Source organism: Microchirus variegatus (assembly GCF_963457635.1).
Source record: "Microchirus variegatus genome assembly, chromosome: 6".
NCBI classification, from domain to species: Eukaryota; Metazoa; Chordata; class Actinopteri; order Pleuronectiformes; family Soleidae; genus Microchirus; species Microchirus variegatus.
In genome coordinates this window covers 26,430,500-26,452,824 of record NC_139807.1, presented here as the reverse complement: position 1 = coordinate 26,452,824, position 22,325 = coordinate 26,430,500, and the positions used below count along the sequence as shown (strand labels likewise).

The 22,325-nt window shown below is 41.8% G+C and overlaps 2 protein-coding genes across 2 annotated transcripts; both read left to right on the top strand.

Annotated features, from left to right (window-relative positions):
- Positions 1-668: 668 nt before the first annotated feature.
- On the top strand, positions 669-11,314 carry bdnf (brain-derived neurotrophic factor; the record flags this gene model as incomplete). Its single annotated transcript, XM_083890667.1, has 3 exons — positions 669-847; positions 889-928; positions 10,463-11,314. The coding sequence occupies 3 exons, from the start codon at positions 669-671 to the stop codon at positions 11,312-11,314; spliced, it is 1,071 nt and encodes a 356-aa protein (XP_083746793.1).
- A 4,110-nt stretch (positions 11,315-15,424) lies between these two features.
- lin7c (lin-7 homolog C (C. elegans)) lies at positions 15,425-21,766 on the top strand. Its single transcript, XM_083891179.1, has 5 exons — positions 15,425-15,485; positions 17,184-17,302; positions 17,415-17,486; positions 18,683-18,892; positions 20,679-21,766. The coding sequence occupies exons 1-5, from the start codon at positions 15,449-15,451 to the stop codon at positions 20,844-20,846; spliced, it is 606 nt and encodes a 201-aa protein (XP_083747305.1). The 5' UTR covers positions 15,425-15,448; the 3' UTR covers positions 20,847-21,766.
- Positions 21,767-22,325: the final 559 nt, after the last annotated feature.

The window sequence follows — 22,325 nt, the reverse complement described above, 5'->3', positions numbered from 1 at the left end:
TACAGACTTCCCCCTGCTGGCTCGGTTCCTTCCCCCCCCCCCCCCCCCCCCCTTTTCCTTTTTTTGTGTAGACCAATTTCTACACACATTACAGCCTCATTACTCCTCATTTTATATGACAGTGAAACCAAAATAGATCATATTCCTCATTATGGGCTGCCCGACATTCATAAAAAAACAAACGATCCTTGAATAAACGCTGCGTCGCAAAAAAAAAAAAAAACACGTTCCCAGGCTCATAAACGCAACACAATCCGCTCAAAGCCAATCAGTGATTTATCTATAACAAAAACACTGAAGCATTTTTACGTCAGACAAGAAAAATGTGCGTGTATTTAAAAAAGAAAAAGAAGATTAAAAAAAAAAAGGAATTGGCCTTTTATTTCTATTATGTGCGCTGTTTTTGCTGCACTGTGTTGTTTTAATCTCGTCACAAATGTTGCGTTTCCACTGCAAAATCTCTCTTTTCTGGTCTTTTATTATTATTATTATTGTTATTATTATTATTATGTTTTTTTTCTCCTCCATACTGAGACGTGGGATTATGGTGTGGGCGTGGGCGCGTCGGGTGGAGGAGGAGGGATGAGCGGAGGCGGTTTAGGAGGGGTCTGTGGGGTGGCACGACACACTTTGTATGTATGAAGGTTTTTTTATAGCACTTTTCTGCAATGTACGTCAGCGGATCACTCCATAAATGGGGCTGCGTGCGCTTGTGTGCGGGCGTGCGTCCGCCCGCGCGCGCGCCTGTGTGCGTGCGTCTCCGCGTGTGTTATCTTTACCGAGAATCTCCCCTCTCTCTCTCTCTCTCTCTCTCTCTCTCTCTCTCTCTCTCTCTCTCTCCCTGTGAGTGTGTGTGAGCTGTGAGTGTGTGTGTGTCTGCACTCTCAGCTCTGCAGAGTTGGGGTGGGCGTCAATAACAAACCTGATGGTAGGTTTTCTCTGCAAAAATCAGATGAAATTCTTTCGGTAGGCCTGTTTTATTTCATGGGGGAAAAGGGAGAGTAATATTAACAATAAAATAATGATATTATAGATTCTTTTTTTTCCAGCTTAATGTGTTTTTTCTGTTTTTTCACCTTGGCCTTTGTGTGTCTTCTTCTTCTTCTTTTTTTCTTTTTTGTTTCCTCCGCTGCGATTAATTCCTCTGCACTTTAGGGACTCAAAGGATTTCGGTTTTCAGATTAAGAGCGTTTGCATTTTCACTTCATTTCATTTTTTTATATATATAAAAAGAAGAACAGGTATTTGTGTGCGTGTGTGTGTGTGTGCGCGCGCGCGCGTATGTGCTTATAATGATAATGATAATAATAATAATAAATGTGTATTTCGGATTGTGCTGGCCCACTTTACCTCAACGTTTTTTTTTTCATTCATGAAATGTGTCTTATGTGTGCGTGCGCATGTGTGTGTGTGTGTCAATTATAAATAGGTTTCTATTGATTATTTTCGGTGCTTTATCGATGGCGGAAATCGAGTCTCGCGCGCCTGTGAGGTGGACGTCATAGCCTGAATTAATCATCTTCATCATTATTAGGATATACGTCGCGCGCCGCCGCCGCCATTCACCACCAGTGCTGCTGCTGCTGCTGCTGCTGCTTTAGTCACCATCATCATCATCATCATCATCATCTTCAACACCTTCATCCAATTAACAGGCTTGTTTAAACAAGTTCTGGCAGGAATCTTTCTTTTCTTTAATTATCAGTTATTCGTCACAGTGGCGTGGATGTGGGGTGGGATTTTTGTGTGTGTGTGTGTGTGTGTGTGTGTGTGTGTGTGTGTGTGTGTGTGTGTGTGTGTGTGTGTTCACACAGTGACGATGCCCACGACACTTTATTAATAATCCGTGAGCGCGTGGAAATAGTTGATCTGAGTGTGAGGACTTTTTTTTTTTTTTCTTCTTCTTCTTCTTCTTCTTATTATATGTCGGACCACTGCGGGACTACAGGGATTCATGATGATGGTGTGCTCTGGGCTGCGTGCGTATACGTGGGGGTGCGTGCGTCACACACACATATATAAATATATATATATATGTATGTGTATATATAGACATATATATATATATACACACACATACACACACACATGTATGTATATATGTGTGTGTGTATATATATGTCTATATATAGTATAAGTTATGTGTATTCTGTCTTAGTTTTGTAAAAATGTTTTTGATTTTGCTTGCAGGACATGTTTGTACATTTGCATGTGTGTGTGTGTGTGATTGGTGTGTTTTCATTCAGCAGCATTCAATAACCACGCAAAAGGTTATTGATGCTGTGCTGATATTGGATTGTGAGGATGGAGGAGGAAGGGTGGGGGGGGGGGGGTGAGGGGAGAGGAGAGGAGAGGAGAGGAAGGGTATAAGCCAAGGAAACAGACAGACAGACAGAGACAGAGGGAGGATTAATAGCCTGTGGAGTGATTCTCAGTCTGTGCCACAATAGATATGTATGAGGATGTGAAAAGGAAGGCAAGCGTATATTTGGAGCTTAGCAGCCTGGTCTTCTGTGTCTGCCCCGATGATTACAATAAAGGTTATTGTCATCACAGGAGGGATGGCATTAACTCCTGCACGCCAGCAGCATCTGATTATGAGAGTTTAAACTCATCAGTCTGGAGTTTTCTCAGCTCAGCCCTCATCTCCTGCGTTTGACGTCACCAAAAAAAGCCTCATACGAGATGTTCCCTCAGCTGACGCCACTCCTTCCTTCTCCTTTATTGCTCGAGGAGGAATGCAATTTCCCTTTTCATCTGAATCCCCGCATCACCTCCCTTTGTCCCCAGCCAAAATGACATTTCGCAAAATGTCATTTCGTCCATGTCTACACGCGGTTCCTCTCCGGCACAAGGAGGCATAACTCCACTTGTTAAGTGCAGCTCTCGTCGGTGCCGACCTGTCAGCGTCATCACGCTGCCTTTGGCAAGAGGAGCCTTGAAAGGTTATACAAGTGTGTCGTGTTGTCAGCGACTGTGTGGCTGTTTCTTCTCTCTGCTCTCCCCCACCCCACCCCAAAAAAGAGAGAAAATATTGTGAATGTGAGAATGTGAGAAGAGAACTTCCCAACTTTTACTGTGAATCACATGTGTAGCCACCACCGTCGATGATGATGATGATGATGATGATGAGGTGATTAAAAGCTGCAGGAATCTGCCACAGATTAACGGGCAGAGACGAGAGCTTTCAACCCAACACCGTCGGAAGTCATCGCCACTGGCGTCGTATGGAGAAATCTTAAACCTAAAGAAATCTTACACCTCAGTTCCAATGACATATAGTGCTCCAGCACTTTTCAGGTGGACTCCAGGTCGCTCGCCAAGGCCTAGCTGCTGCTGCTGCTGCTGCCATGCTTGTGTTTGACCCTGAAGACCCTGAACTCCCTCTCTGCTTTCACCAATTTCATTCACAACTTCATTCCTGCAGGCCTCACCCCCCCTTCAGCTGTGCTGTATTTGCAGAAATGAGAGGGACATGTTGTTGTTTTTGCTCCTCTAATGAGATGCCAAGTGATTTATTTATGAATTACTTGTTTGGAACAGCCCCCCTGTGCTGTGTGCATTTTTTTTTATCCTCTTTGGAGTCATGTCGCTCAGTGATTGCTGATGCAACTCTTTGTCATCCAGAGTTTGCCCTCACCTCCTGTGAGCCTTCGGGGAGGGCTATATCTATCTCTGTGTGTCCCCGGGTGTGTTGGAGGTGGGAGTGACTCATTAAGCAGGTGTGTGTGTGTGCATCCACTCCCATATCTGCTACATGCCAAACAAGAGCTCCAGCTCCTGAGCTCGTGCAGGGGAAGAATCATGGTGGCAATATAGCAAAACACAATCACGATAAATCTTTGCACTGGACCTGGGCCAAGTCACGGGGATAATGAGCTGCTATTTCCCACATTATGCTCACTCTTCTTGTGTTCATCAGAGGTGGAGTTTCCAAAACATTCATCACCCATTGAAAGGTTGCGGCTTCCACTGACGTCTTTATTTGAACTCGACGGCAGAAAAAAAGGGGATTCATTGTTCCCAGTTTTGTTGTGGAAAACAGAGCAGAGCATGGTTGGATCTCTGCATGTGCACACGCTGTATATTCAAATGTTGACATTTTGGGGAACATTTATTATGGTTATTTTACACTGCAGAGCAACTTTCTGTTATGTGGAGATGGCTCACTTGCAGAAATGTTTGCAGGGAGATGTTTGTAAGACTCTGGTGTGGCTCCAAGTGTCTTCACAGCAGCAACATAACAGAACCCTCATCTTAGACACACTGTAGCCTCAATGGTTGAAAAAAGTGAACGTTTTCACACAACTGCACACGTTTTAGGCTCACAAAAGTGACATAAAAAACACCCAGGCTCCTCTTAATATGCAGGACTGGTGCAAGACATGCGGTTTTTTTCTTGTGTGTGCACATCACGACTGCGGTTGACGCAGAACCTGAAGTCTGAAAACACAGTGCCTCTGACACCTCTCTGAGCTCCAAATACGGAAGAGGACGGACTTGGCTTGACTTGTGCTTTTTTAGCTGCTCAGACGTTCGTCTGCAATGCTGTTTTGGTGCAGGCTGCGCCGTTCATATGCGGGCAAACACGGACAAGGAGGAGGTGGAGGTGGGAGGAAAGCGCATAATGCGCACTGAAAGCGCATGAATGTAGTTCCGCCTCGGGGCTGTTGGAGCTGGAGTTTGGTGGCGACCAGTCAGCCAGCGGCAGGTCACATGTTGCAGCGTCATTGTGTAGTAAAGTTACTGTATTGCGAAGAGGCTCCTCATTTCAGCTCCACAGCTCTCTCTCTCTCTCTCTCTCTCCCTCCCTCCCTCTCGCTCTCTCTCTCTCTCTCTCTCTCTCTCTCATCCAGTGGTGCTGTGCCGCTGTGGCGCTTCTTCAGCATGCGACAACTTCAGTTTCAGACGATCTCCAAAGGAGCCGCGCGGTGCAGCAGCCATGGGAGTGCATTACCTCAGCCATGCAATTTCCACCATCAATAATTTAATCTATTTGCTCCAAAGCTGAAGACAGAGATATCGTGAAGCTTTGTCGGCACAGAGAGAACAGAGAGGGGGGGAAATATAGCCGCGTTTAAGTCAATTACTCAGGGAGTTGTCCGACAACTCATCCCAGATGACACTGCTGTCCTGTTGAATGGTCTGTTTTACGACTGGACAGTGAAAGGTATGTCTATTATCATTATTATCACTATCATTGTTATTATTAGTATTATTATTATTATGAACAAGTTGTGTGTGTCTTTAAAAAAAGAAGAAGTATAGTGATAAAGTCCGGTTGTCCTGCGCGCAGACCGCCCGAGAGGGGATATGCGTAACCTTATCCTGGCGTTCATTAATAAAAAAAAACGGGAGTTATTATGTTGATTGGGTTTCCAGTGGAGAGAGCACAGGCTCAGCAGATGTAATCTGGAGAGAGAGAGAGCATGTTGTTTCATCATGATGAGAGCAGCAGCAGCAGTCTGAGCAGTGTGACTGGTTATTAGAATATGTGTTTGTGTGTGTGTGTGTGTTGTTGGGACTGGAGAGAATCCAGCGTGCCTCTGCACTCACTTCATGCGTCAGCCACGTTTGTGCGTTTTAATAACTGCAACTGCACGCGCTCATAAACAGCTCAAGCAAAACTTTTTTTTTTCTCTTCTTATTTTCTGCTGTTGTTGTTGTTCGAGGCTCATCTGACCTCTCACACACACACACACACACACAGAGAGAGAGAGAATACAGTTTTGTATATGTTTGCTGTGTGGACCAAAGGTGAGGAGAAGAAAAAAAAGAAAAGAAAAAACTTTGATGAACTCATTAAGACTTTATAGGAAACTCGAGACCTTAACGCCCAGCGTCAGCGGCCAACACACACACGCACACACACACACACACACACACACACACACACACACAGTTGAAGAACTCCTGGACAGAATGAGCGCGGATTAGAGAAAAAAGAAAGAAAAAAAAAGTCTCATTTACAGCCGGGGCGCAGGAGGCTGAAAACAAAACTGCTTTCTTTTCATGTGAGAATATCTCGCTGCAGTTTGGAGTTTGAGGATGAATGGATGATGGTGTCATGATGAGTTAATGATGTTCTTTCCGAAAAATGCGAAAGTGGAGCCAAAATTCCTACGCGGAGGTTGTGACTGAATACCATAACAAGTGAAGTTTACAACCTATTTACAATTACGCACACGAAAAAGAAGGTGGTCTGTGAGCGTCCTGAGGAAAAGGATTGACTTTGTTTCATCTATCTATCTATCTATCTATCTATCTATCTATCTATCTATCTATCTATCTATCTATCTATCTATCTATCTATCTATCTATCTATCTATCTATCTATCTATCTATCTATCTATCTATCTATCTATGTATCTATGTCTGTCTGTGAAGGAGACAGAAAGAAGAGATGGTAGGAAGGGAGAAAAAGAAGGAGCCCCTCATTATTTCACGGTCTCATACGCCCTCTAGTGCACAGACTCTGGTACTGCAGCGCTGTCACTTTGAAGCTGCAGGTTTGTTGGTGTTAGTTTTCAGGTTTTGAGGAGTCCTAAGTTGATTTTTTCTGTTTTGCTAAGACATCACATGTGGGACTCTAACGTAAAAAAAAAATGTCACACATCGACACTGGGAGGAGTCAATTTTTAAGCTTTAAATGTGATTTCTGTGTGGTCCAGTGATGCAGCGGCTTGTGTGTGTGTGTGTGTGTGTGTGTGTGTGTGTGTGTGTGTGTGTGTGTGTGTGTGTGTGTGTGTGTGTGTGTGTCTGTGTGTGGGATCATTCAGCAGCTTTGTGAATGCCGGGGCTTTCTGTGTCAGTGGCTGTGGTCTGTGGCTCACGGGGTTGCAGGTATAATCCTTCAGTAATGCTCTCGTCCTCTTACCAAAGTGTGTCGGATTGAAAACAGATCTGGAAGGAGAAGCGAGTGTCCACATGTGTCAGCCATTACTGCAGATGACTCGTGTGTGTGTGCCTTTCCTTAAGTTGCTGCACTGTGACACACAAGGGTAAAAAAAATGTGATATCATTTTGCTGCATCTGTTTCTTTACATGGTGAACATGACAAAACATGTTGCTGGGTAAATAGCTCTAGCAGGCCCGACACAGTTCTGAACAAAGACAGGCAGGGAAATGGTAGAAAAGAAATGTTGTTATAGGTCACACATTTCTATTCAAATACACTGGGCACATTTCCCTCCTTCACCTCCGCTGCTTGATGCTCGTTTTCTCCTCCTAACGGTTTCTGAGACGTCTTGCAGGGCCGTTAGCACAGATGAAGCCATAAAGTCTGTTGACATGTGCGGCCGTGGGGAGAGAGACTGGGGGGGAACATTACTGCCTGTGTAATAATACCAGTCATGCTAGTCCTTTCATGCTTTAGAGGAACTTTTCAGCGTCTGTCAAAGGAGACATTTATCACTTTAATCCCCACCTGGCACAGAGAATAAACGCGCGGAGGGGCTAAGTTACATATCGCTGTCACTAGCAGGGCGAACAGGTGGTCATGTGGAGATGTCAAAGCCAAAGAGTGCACCACGCACTCACCTGCTCCTATTGTCCTGGGTGTTTCATGCTCAGGGTGTGTGTGTGTGTGTGTGTGTGTGTGTGTGTTGTGAATAAAAGCCATGTTTGAAAAGCAGTTATTGCAGCAGGCTTTTATTCATCTCCACTCCGTGTTGTTAGCTCAGTACTCATCGTGGCTTTGATCATATTACACTCACATGACCCCACAGTTGTTATGTACATGTCAAAGTGTATAATGAGGTCGAGGAAACCTCTGTGTTTCTGATGTTTTCATCTGACGATGATGATGATGCTACAGAATGTGTGTGTGTGTGTGTGTGTGAAGGTCCTCTTCATGCTCATTATTGTTAACTCACAGGCCGCTATTTTTTATTAACTGCGAAATCCAGCAGTGCTCATAAAAAACCCTCGCTTCACTGGATGTATAAAACCAGAGCAAACCAATCAGTTGTCACATTTAGCCTCTGGTAGATATAAGCCAGAGCTTCTCCACCAGTCCCATAGCAATTAAATGATTCATTGGCTTTATCGCATTTTAACAGGATGTTGATTGAGAGCATAAGCCATATTGATTGTCCTGATGGAAACAGGAAATCACAGAGATAGAAATAAAATCATTTGTTGTTCCCGGTGTGAGGATACCCAGGGGAATGGCATGCAATTGCACACTGTTGAGTGGCATTACCCCCAGCAACCTCCTCCCCTCCATTCTCTCCCCTATGGAGACCTGGAAGAGACGTCATCTGTGGTTGTTATGCTGCGAAATGACGCCGGCACTCTCTCCACCCCCTGCTACTGCAATATTACCCCTGTGGTCTGTTACGGAAGATGCAGCACTCTTCGTCTGCACCATTTCCAGCATGAAGTTTGACGCCTAACAGTAATCAGCTCTCTGCCGTCATTTCCCTCATGTGGAAGTGGAACCATTTGAGCTCGATGCTGATAATAATATCAGAGCCTAAATGCATCCTACACATAAAGCTCGTGACTGGGCCTCTGTCCCGTAAACCTACAGGATTTTCTGTGCTGGGAAGCCTCACGCAAGATTCTTCTTCTTGGAACCAAAGCCTCAGCATCAGCCACCACTGTAGTAGGGTTAATGCCTGTGATCCCTTATTGACAGTGGTAATTATTAACTCCACTGTTCTTGGTTTTGCCCTCATTGTTGTTTTAGTTGATGAGAGGAAAAATATCCCCCCCCACCCCACGCCCTCCTCCTCCTCCCCCCTGTACCACGTACACTCAACACTCACTGTGGAGGAGCAGCGTCACAGAGCTTGGGGAATGAGTGGCTCATTAAGAAGAAGGATGTGATATTTTGAATAGAGCCTGTGAGACTCCCCAGCACATCTATTTTTAGAGCAGATACCTCTATGGCAGTCACCGTGGTGTTGGTTAATTGCAGCCACGGCCCCAGATACCAATTAAGAATGAAACAAATGCTTTTAAGGTGGGGTTTTTGTGCTCCTCCTCCGTCGTAGAGGTCCTCCTCATGTCCGTCCTGAGTGGGGGGGGGGGCAGTGAGTGTGTTTGCTTGGGTGTGTTTTTCCTCTATTAGTGTGCTGTTCAAGCCTTGGTCTAGTTATTTTTAAATGAGCCCCCCCCCCCCGTGTGGAAGGCAAGATCCAGATTCTCTCTCTTTTCATGATGCTTGCTTGTGTCTTGTCTGTGGCTGTTGGACGTCACTGACTGCTGTGAATCTGAGCGCTTCTCAAAGGTAAGGGGGGGACGCATGTGTGCTCAGGCAGGTGATTCTGCCGGTGGGAGGATGAGATGAATGTAGCCGCCGCTCCTCCGGAGCCTTGAGCTCGGTGCTTCAGGGAGCATGGCGTGACGCATCTTTGTGTCATTCAGCTTTTTTTATTTGGACTCGTGTGACATCCTGTTAGTCCATCCTGCAGAGCTTGTGCGCCGTCCCCTCAACAAACTCCCCATTCATGAGTGTAGGGTCTCATATCAGATGTGAGTCACCAGGTGCAGACCATAATACTGTGCATAGGTGTTGCTATAGTGACTTTTTCTTCTTTTCTTTTTTTTTTTAAATAGTCAAATTATAATCCATGAGCTCTTCAAACAAACAAAACAAACAGAGGAACTGCTTATGTAAACACAGAGCTCACATGACTGCAACCAAGAATGCATCCATTATCTGCCACCTGTCAGCTTCATTATGCATCGAAAACAACTCCAAGCACACAAATGTAAGAATATAATCATTAGAAGTATTTTTGTTCTCAGAAACTTAAAAAAAAAACAAAGTTTAGGCCTCTGTTTCCTGTGATTTTTTACATCATATCTATTTGAAATATGCAAGAATCAGATTAAAGAGGCAGAATAGAACTGGTGTTCATGATGTTTGTGTAAGATAAGCAGTCCTGTTTGATCAGATGCAGGAAATATAACTGACAACACAACGGCTGCAGTTCAGCAAATGTCAACAAACCAAGTTCATTAAACATGGTTGAATATGTGCGCTTTCCTGTTAAACTCAGAATGAATGACCATGATAACTGTTTGCAGTTTCAAGCACGAGTAAAAAAAAAAGAAAGAAAAAAAAAAGACTTGTAAACGATAGCGAGCCCGTGAGGATGTAGTGACATCTATTTGTGCTCTTTTATCTTTAGTAATAAACAATCCCCCTCTCTCTCTCTCTCTCTGATGCTTCGGCACAGCTTTTGTGCGTCGCTGCCAACAACAATAAAAAGCTACGCCAGACTTCACATCGACACAGAATGATTACAGTTTGCAAACACTATAGTGACGCCGTGCCAATATCAGTTTAATAAAAGATATTCTGTGATTATTTCGAGCTCTCTCTCTCTCTCTGGCGTTCAAAGGAGCAGTGTGCTTAAATGAGACGACATGTTGAGAAGAAGAAGTTGATTGACGATGACTAACTGTCTTGTCCTCTCTCCTCCCCCTCTTCCCCCCCCCCCACCTCCAGTTCCACCAGGTTAGAAGAGTGATGACCATCCTGTTCCTTACTATGGTTATTTCATACTTCAGTTGCATGAGAGCTGCGCCCCTGAGAGACGCCCCGGGCATGCGGGGCCACCGGACGGAAGGCTACTTGGGCGCTGCTGCCGCCGCCGCCGCTGCTGCTGCGTCGGCCGCACGGGGCCACGGGACTCCACAGGGGGGGAGTGGGCCAGGCCAGCGCGGGGAACTGCCCTCACTCACAGACACGTTCGAGCAAGTGATCGAGGAGCTGCTGGAGGTGGAGGGAGAGGCGGCGCAGCTGGGACAGGGGGCTGATAAGAGCCAGGCAGGCGGGGGCCCTTCCTCTGCGGTCACCGCCGAGAACAAGGACGTCAACCTGTACGACTCGCGGGTGATGATCAGCAACCAAGTGCCTTTGGAGCCTCCCTTGCTCTTTCTCCTGGAGGAATACAAAAACTATCTGGATGCCGCTAACATGTCCATGAGGGTGCGGCGACACTCCGATCCCTCACGGCGTGGAGAGCTCAGCGTGTGTGACAGTATTAGCCAGTGGGTGACAGCTGTGGATAAAAAGACGGCAATAGACATGTCTGGGCAGACAGTTACCGTCATGGAAAAGGTCCCTGTCCCCAATGGCCAACTGAAGCAATACTTTTATGAGACCAAATGCAACCCCATGGGGTACACGAAGGACGGCTGCAGAGGAATAGACAAGCGGCATTATAATTCCCAATGCAGGACAACCCAGTCCTACGTGCGAGCGCTCACCATGGATAGCAAAAAGAAGATTGGCTGGCGGTTTATAAGGATAGACACTTCATGTGTATGCACATTGACCATTAAAAGAGGGAGATAGTGTATAAAATGTATAGATTTTATTGAAGAGTTTAAAAAAGAGAATAAAGAGAAAATATCTATTTGTATATATACATAACAGGGTAAATTATTCCGTCAAATGAAAATTTTATGGACTGCATGTAAAAAAAAGATGAAGTTTATACAGTAAAAGTGATACTACAGTCTATTTATTGAACATATTCATGACCTTGTAAACAATTAAAAAAAATCTGATCAGTCATTTGCGCCCAGTTTAAATTACTATATCACATTCCTCAAGACATTGTGATTTGTTTACGTTGCCAAGAATTAGACAAAAAAAAAGAAGAAGAAGAAGAAGGGAGAAAAAACAAACAGGCAAGAGAGAGAGCGAGAGAGGACAGTTCCATCGTCAAAGGCTTGCATGCTGCTTCAATTGTGAATTGAGAAATCCTCCACTAAAAAAGAAAAAAAAAAAGGATATGATGCTGACCAAAAAAAACAATAAAAAAAAAAACATTCCGTTTACATTCTCAGCAGAAAACAACTTTCCTCTCAAGTAATTTATCTGTTTACTGTTCTAAACTTCTCAAGGTAATGTTGAAATTACATACTATGTCAAGGTGCTGTTGTCAAAGCTTTGCTGTTTATTTTTTTATCCCCACCAGAGGACAAGATATATATATATATATAAAAAGAAATGATATATATATATATATACACATATACATATGTATATGTGTATATATACATATATACATATATTCATTGACATGTTTCTGGATTAATATTATTCATTTTGTATGTTGTGAAGTTGTTTGCAATATTAAACTGAAATATTTGAAGAAATAAAAATGACTATAGGCAAATGAAAAGCAAAACCAATGTCGATAAAGTTTCAACAGTGCATTTCTAGGCCCGGATTAAACTTTTATTTATGATACCGGCAAGGCAGGGAGGACACACACACACACACACACACACACTGGTTTCCGTCACTTCAGAGGACACTGCATTGACATACATTCATTTCCTGGAGACTTAACCGTAACCATAATTACTACAGGCCTAAACCGAACCCTGACCCCTGACCTTAACCTAACGCTAACCTCAGCCTAACTTTAAAACACCTGTCTTAACCGTAAAATGTAGTAATTCACATTATGGAGACAACAATCGAGTCCCCATAATGTGACAGTAAACAGATGTAGGTCCCCACAACATGAGGAAAACCAGCTACACACACACAAGGATCATGTAGCTGTCCTTTTAAGGACTCTCCTTGACCTCCATTCATTCAACCATTATCGCAAACTTTAAAACATAGTCCGATTTCTTTAGAAAAGAGATTCTGCCTCAGTAGGGACCAGGTTTTGGTCTCTGGTCCTGTTTATGCCAGAAAAAGTCCTCAAGAGGTAACAAATACAAGTACACACACACACAAACTGCTCCATAAAAACAAAGAATGGCGTTGTTATACATTTTTACAGGCTGCAATGAAATCACTTATTTTCCAGTAGCACTCGGTAAAACAGCGTTCTAGGCGGAGACCACATATATTTAGCAGCTCTGGGTGTTACTGAGGAGGGAAAAGGAGAATTATATAACTTATAAAGCCACTTCCTGCTTCAGTTTGAACAAAGTGTTCAAACTGAATGCGCTTTGATGTTTTCATCCTTCCTTACATGGCTTTTCACACACACACACACACACACACACGTGACACATGTGAAACGTCAACATTACAAGAATTTAACATCATCATGAGTTCAAAAAAGAACACACACACACCTACACATACAAGTGCAGACAAGTGAGTCTGACGGTGGCTGGATTCACCCACACAAACATTTATGTACATAAAAACATGACAGCCAGCATGCTCCTGTTTGTGCACACTAATCCCGTCTTGAAATCTACAACAAAAGAGCAATCATTGCAGATTATGTGCAGCTGCATGTGATCACAAGGTGAAGCCTCCTCACGCCGTGCCCGGGTTAAACGACCGCCGCGGCTCCACGTCAACGTTCCCTCCGACACGACCATAATTCACTGCATTGAATTTACCTTTCACTCAGCAGATCTGGCTGCCATTGTTCAAGGTTATGGTGGGATAATAAAATCTGCTCGACTTTTCATCTGCCAAGAATACGACACATTTCAGATTTCAGATGGATAGAGACACCTCTCTATACATCCAGGGCTTCAAATATAGGTTTGTTTGAGATCAAACCACCTCACTTTACTGCGTCTTCATCAGCCTGAAGGTAAGGTAAGGTGACCTCTGCGGGGAACCAGAAATGGCATGTGGAGATTTGGAAAACAGATTGCTGAATCGAGGAAAAACTTTTTGTCTGTGAGTGGAGAAAAAGATGCTCCACTTTCTACTGGGCTTGGATCCTCCAGAGAAGCCTGATGAAGATGCTGTGAGTTACTTTTTTATATGTATAAAAAAAGAAAAAAGAAAAAGATAGTTGAGGATAAAAAAAAAAAAAAAGGTGACAAGCATAGCATAAATCACCTGTCAACCAAACTGAGCTTTCTCATTATGACCTAACAAGCCAAGTCACAATGAATTCATTTATTACACTAAGTCATTTTATCCTTTGGGAGGGAAAAGCAGTTGTAGTGCACTTTTCTCCCCCCCATCTGCAGAATGCAGAACAATGAATCAAACCCTCTGGGATGTGAGCGCGGGGAAGTTATCTGAACTGAACCATTCATCACAAGCGGACACCTCAAGCTATTTTTGTTTAGCAAAGCTTAAGCGGGAGAAAACTTCCATCTTCCAATTAAATCAAAGCAATGAACCTAGTTTCTCTGAAATCTCCAGCTGGGTTTAAGCCAAGGCCACAGCTACTGTATGTATTCACAGGCCGGCCCACATTGCACTCGCGCGATCATAAATCATGCATGTTGGTAAGTCTTACAGTATGATTTCACAATGAAAAAGGAGGTTGCGCTTCCACAATGGGCTTCTCAGCGGAGTGCTAAAGCCCCAAAATAGCAAGTACATTCATAAAGGTATGAATGGTAGCACATCCCAATTCAGCAGTCGCTGCAAAGTGCTCACATTCACTTTTGCTGCTCACTGGCTCACAGCAGATAGTAATGCTGTACTTTAACAATGATTTAACACTTTTCAAGCCCTTAATGGATGAAACAAGAAGACAGAGGAGGGAAAATGGGCTCATTGTTCACTTAAAAAGAGCCCCAGAAATTGCTGCTTTTTCAGGTCAAACTCCAAAACGGCGATGCCACGTTTCATCGTCCGTCTAAGGCAGACAGTGCCATCACCACTTGGGTGTGGTCAGAGCAGAAGTGAGTCTTGTCTGAATGTTTTAGCTCAGAGAGAGAGAGAGCAGTGCTGCAGCAGTTTCCCTGCAGGATCATGTATGGGAGTCACAAGACGCGCTGCTGCAGCAGCCAGCCAGTAGAGGACAGTAGAGAGTCTGATCCTTCCCAGGTGTCAGCAAACACACTTTTCCTGCTCCAGTTGCACAGCAGCACATAATGAAAACAACTCCTGGATTTATGAAAATCCATGTTGGGTGTATGATAATTCTATAAGTCTAACCCACATTGTATTGCTTTTATATTATTATTTATCAGTGATATGGCGATGGAACCAAAGAGCACACACAGGGCACCATATGAGCACCTCACATTCAGAATAATCCATGTCACCATTAAGTCTTAATTTAGAGTTAAATCTGAGTCACAATAGTATTTACATTTTTGAGAAACATGTATCTACGACTACGCATTTTACAACATTCTGATGGAGCATCGAATGTAGAGAAACATTTGTAGGATTCGAGAAATAGTTGTGGTATTAAAATATATCTGATTGTTTCTATATGTATAGTTTGCATTGGGAATTATTATGATTTAAAAAAAATAATAATTCTCAGTGTAGTTAGAGAAGACGCCTTCAGGGCGACCATTTTCATAGGAAAAGAACGTGCTTTGCTCGATGGGTTTTCTCACCTCTACTCGGGTTCGTGAACGCACCATGACACTGGCAGCTAGCCTAGCCGGCTAACTTTGCTAATCTGATTTATCGCCTGAGTTAAGCACACGTAACGTGAGCCAGGATTATCAAATTTCAGTTTTCCACATCCAGCGTTCAACACACTACCTACCTGACACCGAGCAACCACTCCGCGCAAAAATGGCATCGCTTGGGGAGCCCGTGCGACTGGAAAGAGGTGAAGTTAATTGGCTAGCTAACGTTAGCTTAGAAATATTTGTTGTGGTACCAGAGAGACGTTAGCCTAGCTTAGATAGCATTAGCTCACCACAGCTGTGATGGTTGTTTTTGGGCTACCAGCTCTCTTCTGTAGTTAGATAATGCCATAACTAACGATAACGTGTGGATAGTTTGTTATTTATTCTCCAATAGGTGTGTATATGTTTCTGTCGCCGAGCTACATTGACAAAGGTGTTTGTGGCTACATTGTGTTGCTTAGCGCACTAGTTAACAGGCTAATATGAGTTAAAACCATGGTTACAACAGGGAGAGATGGAGCTGCTTTGATAAAGGTTTCATTTACATTAGCAGCAAAAAGTCACCAGTATACATTTTGTATAGACTTCGTCATCGTAAGGAACAGGGTTGAACAGGAAGAATCGTTTGCATTACATACTGTATTTATCGTTAGTATATTTGTTGTAATGAAACGCAGTTATTACCGCCTGTCACTACGACAGGACAGAAGAGAATATAACTGATTTATACTTCGACAAATATCCACACGTCTCATTAAGTATAGTACAGTCTCCTCCTTTGTTGGGTTTACTGATATGCCTGATGAAGGTCTTCAGATTAAATGAGCAGTGACATTTCTGTAGATATCTTTCTTTCAAATTATCGCATTCATAGTATAATTCAATACAATCCAGACTACTTCAAGGACTCCTGTTCTTGTGAAATAATAAAAATGAGCGGAGCATGACTACACATGTAAATGAACACATAAATGAACTCCAAAAGCACAATAATAGCATCCAGTGTCTAATAAATATCTTCATTCTTAAAAGGAGGCATCTGTTCCGGTGTCTCCACAGCTGGGACAGCATTAACAGTGCTTATTGTGATGTTGGACAGAACCAAAATGAAATCATTAACTGATTAAGCCTCAAGTTGGTAAATAGGTTTATAAACAACAGTCATTAGGCATTAAAACAGCTTGAAGAGAATTGACTTGAGCTGACAGAAACTGTTGCACAGGTGGAGACAAAAGGAACCCACATTTAAGGATCATAAGTTAATGAACCAATGCACATTGAAGTCATTTTCAGAGTTTTATGACTTTGTTTAGTTCACAAATAAAAGTAAGAAGAGCAAGTTCAGTGTGTGCTTCAGTGAGCATTTGATCTTGTTTTTTTTTATGTTTCTGTGAGTGACGTACTAGCACCTGGGCGCAATCAAATTTTATTCATGACATTAACATTGAAATTCACAGATAACAGAAAATGACAAATATCTTGTTTCAAGCCCAATAACACCAGATCAGTATCACTACAAACATCTCGTCACTCCTTGGGTTATAACCTGCAATGTCTGGAAAATGTCACTTTTGTTATGTTGCTTATCATTTACCACCTTGACTTGTTTTGAAGCATGATATATTAAAGGATGCCACATTGAGTTATGTAGATTCATAACAATGCTTATTTATTATTAGATAATTCAAGTCATGCTTCCATACTGAGGCAAAGCATTTATAATGAAAACAAATGTAGCGCAAGGGAAGTTATAGAGTTATCAAGTGGTAACACCAGGTGTTTTTTAGTTTTATATCAGTGATAGTTGACATTCACAGAAGTTATTGCCAGTGTTTTTTTGCTGATATCATTACAAATAAACCTTGACGGTGTCGTATACTGTATGCTCTTGTTGGCAGACATTAACCGTGCTATTGAACTGCTCGATAAGCTCCAGAGGACAGGAGAAGTGCCTCCTCAGAAGCTGCAGGCACTGCAGAGGGTCTTACAGAGTGAATTCTGTAACGCTGTCAGAGAAGTGAGATTTCTTAAAGCATATCATAAATTCATTTTTATTCTCCTCTCATGATGTGTGAGATTACTGTCTTTTCATCTTTTTCTTTTTTTTAAATCCAACAATGTCTCTTCAGGTTTACGAGCATGTGTATGAAACAGTGGACATCAACAGCAGCCCTGAGGTCAGGGCCAATGCCACAGCTAAGGTAAGCTCATGTCATCGGTCTTTTTTTAAATGTGTGCATGCTCTACTTGAACATTTCACATTAGCTCTGTTTACATGGACACAAATAATCAAAATATAAATTGATTAATGTAAACACGCAAGTGGTCTGAAAGACATTTTACTCCCATCAAGAGGGGAACTGAGATCATTCTGGTTTGTATCGCGTGCCTGCTCTACTTAATTGGGACATTTTTTTTCCTTTGATGTAGCTGGAAATGGATAGAATCATAGCAAGAGCTCAAGCCGACACAGTTTTCTAATTAGAGACTTCCTTAGAATTTTGGATTGTGGGGCAGTAACTTAAGTGCACTTAGATTGATGTAAATGTCCTCCTGCACCCCCCTCTCTCTTTCTGTTCATCAAGCACATTAGCAATATGAACTGCTGAGCTTGTAGCTTCATTATAGAGAACACAAGAAACAAAAGTGTTGTTTGAATAACATGATGTTGGTCCATTTTCAAAAAGAAATGCTAAAAAGTCAAGTTTGTCTAATATTTCAGCTTCTTACATTTATTTTATTTGCTTTATATGAGGAAGAAATGATTAAAACTCAATCATTTTGGTTTGTAGATAAAACAAGACATTTGAGAACATCATTATTTTGAGGTTTGGGAATAACTGATCAACATTATCAACTTTTTCAACCAGTTAATGGACTAAACTACTAATGGATTAATCAAGATACTAATTGATCATGAAAATGATCATTTGCTGCAGTCCTTGTGCATGTGAAGCTTCTTCTAGGATTTCAAGACAATGGGACAACATTGTTTATTCTGATTTAACGCTTGATGCATGTATACATGTGTCATAATCAGATTACTTATTGTTACACTAGCTGTGCTAACATCATTGCACAAGGGTTTTCAAGGGTTTTCTAATCATCCAATAGCCTTCTAACACGATTAGCAAACACAATGTACCATTAGAAAACTGGAAATGGGCCTCTATACACCTTGCAGCTAGAATAGTCGTTTACCACATTAACAATGTATAGAGTGTGTTTCTGATGCATTTAATGTTATATTCATTGGGAAAAACAAGGTGCTTTCCCTTCAAAAATAAGGACATTTCTAAGTGACCCCAAACTTTTGAACGGTCGTGTAAACATCACTGTTTTGTACAGCAAATTAAATGATACACAACAGTTTAACTTCCCTCTATTTGATTTATAGGCTACTGTGGCAGCTTTTGCAGCGAGTGAAGGACACTCACACCCACGTGTCGTGGAACTGCCCAAGACAGAAGAAGGCCTGGGATTCAACATCATGGGCGGAAAGGAGCAAAACTCCCCCATTTACATCTCGCGGATTATCCCAGGAGGCATCGCCGACCGCCACGGAGGCCTGAAGAGAGGCGACCAGCTTCTCTCTGTTAATGGGGTGGTATGTGCAAATCACACAATCACAACGTTCTCTACAAAAGTCTTAACTGCAGGAGGATTTATGACTCTGACACCCGTCTGTATGTTAGTCATTATTTTGTTTATGGAGGAGAACATTAAAACCATCTGCACACAGTCGTGTCCATCAGATTGGAAGGTCGTGCCTTTTCATATTTCTTCTTGAAAACTTGTCGTGCGACAGCAATTCCTCTTTTCATATTCCTTAACATCCTACACCTCATGCACCTCAGTATTTTTAGCAAAGAACTTGCTTTCCTGAAAGTTTGTATTCATCTCGAGCTGCAACTAACGATTATTATTTTTGCAATGATTCATCTGTCGATTATTTTCTCGATTAATTAAATATTCACATTTAAGAAGACAACAGAAATCGTTTGTTTTAATCATGAAAAAAAAGCTTCAAACCGATTATCGATTATCAAAATAGTTGATGATTAAAGGTGCCATATGTAAGAATGTGGCCAAAACGGTTACTACATTCAAATTCAAAATACCGAGGTTTGTTTTTTTGGCGCAACTGGCAACCAACCCGTGGTTGCTCGGCAGCTGAGACTCTACTGACTGCAATGATTGGTAGACGGCGGTGGGTGGCGCCACATGACAAAACATGATTTCAAAACATAAACATGATTTGCAGTCTGCAAAAAAAAAATTTTAATGCAAAAATATTGGCTGTACTGTTGTTGTTGGTGAGTTCAGTTTGTTATATGAACATTATTCCTGAGTCTCTGTGACATATTAGGAGGATTTTATGGCCAATTGCTTTAGATTTATTACATAATGCACCTTTAATTTAGTAATTGATTAATAATCGATCAATTGTTTCAACTCTACATTCATTGTTCTCATTGGGGAAATAATGTTTGCAGAAGCAAGATAAAATAACCAGTCTCAAAGAAGTGTTTGGAAAAGACTGTTTGAAAGGAAAACTTAGGACACCAGCTTGTTCTAAACATGAATGTTGACATTCTAACATCCAGACTGAGGCTGCTCGCAGGCACATGTGGATTTAAACAATGTCGGCCTCTGGTGAGCCTGGACATTAACTCTGGAAATCTTTTATGGGAACGGAAATGCGTTCATCACATTTAATAGGCCTGGAGGATTTAAAAATACCCTGCTGGGCATCTTTCAGGCTCTTCCACATTAGTCACAGGCTTCACCACTTTCTCTCTGTTCTGCCGAGATTGTTAAAACATAGATTCAAGATCAGCCACACATAATCATCCAATTGACTTTGGTTATTGCTTTATTGTTGTTCTCATTAAAATGACCAAATTAAAATACTTTATATAGTGTTTTTTAAACCAGGGTTAAGCTGCTACTGCGTTCATTGCAGTTCCTGTAAAACACTGGGTCCATAATCCATTGTTGAGTTCCTCTATAGAGCTGAAACGATTCATCGATTACTAAAGGAATCCACTATTTTGATAATTGATTGTAAGCTTTTTTCATGATTAAAACAAGATTTCTGATTGTTTTAGCTTCTTAAATGTGAATATGTTCTTTGTTTCTTTGCTCTACATAACAAAGTAATCATTCAAACTGAATCAAAGACATTTGAGAACATCGTCATTTCCAGGTTTGACAAACACTGATCAATGTTTTTTAACATTTTCTGACATTTTATGGATCAAACGATTGATTGAGAAAATAATCGGCAGATTAATCTATTACGCAAATAATCATTAGTTGCAGCTCTATTTCTTTAGATAAACTGCTTTTTGATTCTAACCAAACATGTTACTGTGTGTGTCTTTTCTCAGAGTGTTGAAGGTGAACACCACGAGAAAGCAGTAGAACTCCTCAAAGCAGCTCAGGGCACCGTCAAGCTGGTCGTCAGGTACACGCCCAGAGTCCTGGAGGAAATGGAGTCGCGCTTTGAGAAAATGAGGTCGGCGAAGCGTCGGCAACAGAACAACTTTCCCAAGTAGGATTTTTGTCCCTGTCGATGTCCGCTTCCCGTGTCTCTCTCCTCTCCTCCTCTCTTTTTTTAATCCCCACCGCCCAAAAACCACAGCACATGTAAGTTTCAATCGTAGTTGCCGCTCACACAATCTGTACATTATGCCTCTGCTCATCTTTGTAGCCTTTTTAACATTCACCGTTGTTACCGTGCTAGATACTAGGACTCTCTATAAACACTAGACTTATTGATGATAGGTGGTCTCTCACACATGTGCATTATTTTTGAATTGGACAATTTGAATGCAACTCTGAGGCCATGTGCAGACTGGAAAGGTAGTGTGTGTAAAAAGAAAAACAGACACTACCTAAGTGCCTCAGGGCAAACACATTTATGTTTTGTGTGTTCTTTGTTTTAATTGTTTAAAGTCAAATACTGATAATTAAATGGCTGTGGCAGGAATTACTACACTATTTCTCTCAAATAATATTGTCGTTTTTATGGCCGCTGCTAATGCAGAATACAGATACAGAATAGCTGGAGGTTTGGAGGAGCTGATGTTGAATTGACTAAAAGAAATGTGTGTAATAAGGGAAACCACTGTAAGATCACTCTAAATCAAAGGAGGTGGATTATCTTGAAGGTTTTTTATCTGGGTTTAATCTCATTTCACACAATGAAAGAATTCAGCAGGTGCTACAAGAAGTCTCAGCTAACTGTCAACTTAATTCCTGCCGTCTGTCACACACACACACACACACACTATACGTAGTGGAAGTAGTCAATCTTCCCAGGTGTAAACTCTTTCTGATTTATTTATCTTGACACAGATCAGGAGTGAGCTGTCTGAACGGTACTTTGCACAAATCAGTGTCTTTGCTTAAAAAAAACAACTGCCTGTTCATCATATTATTTGCATCATCATTTAGTGCAGAGCAAAGTAAGACATGCATCTTATCTAGTGATCTCTCTTTCTTTTTGTCTAATGCCAACGTAAATGAAAGTTGAACTGAATGTCGACATCAAACACGTTGTTCACAAGCATTAGTCACAACTTTACGGTGTTTTTAGGGCATCGCGTTGTAAATCGGCCGTTTTGTTACTCCACGTCTTACTCATAATAAAACATGCAACCTATGACGCCTTTGGTACTTTTATATCCGGGAATCGTTCATATATTTAACAAAATAATAATTACACTCATCAGACCAGGGCTTGTGTAAGGATTAAAATGTAAAAAGTAACAATAAGCCTTAAAAAGGCTGTATTTCAATAATTTAGTGGAGCTATTGTTGTTATTTTCTTATCTTAGGATCCTCTCAACGATAAAAAAAAAACAACTCCAGGGACCACCGTATGATTTTTCAATTAGAATGCAAGTGTAAAGTAATTTAAAGAAACAATAAAGGCATTTATTGCTCCATGTGTACTGTACTCCACATTTATTACACCAAAAGCACACAATAAGATGAAGATAAGAGCGATAATGACACATATTTTATTACTG

Bases quoted from the DNA above. Each gene is read 5' to 3' on its own strand.
- lin7c (XM_083891179.1), top strand. From the start codon at position 15,449: ATGGCATCGCTTGGGGAGCCCGTGCGACTGGAAAGAG. The intron at 15,486-17,183 runs GTGAAGTTAATT...TCTTGTTGGCAG, and splicing joins GCCCGTGCGACTGGAAAGAG to ACATTAACCGTGCTATTGAA. The intron at 17,303-17,414 runs GTGAGATTTCTT...ATGTCTCTTCAG, and splicing joins TCTGTAACGCTGTCAGAGAA to GTTTACGAGCATGTGTATGA.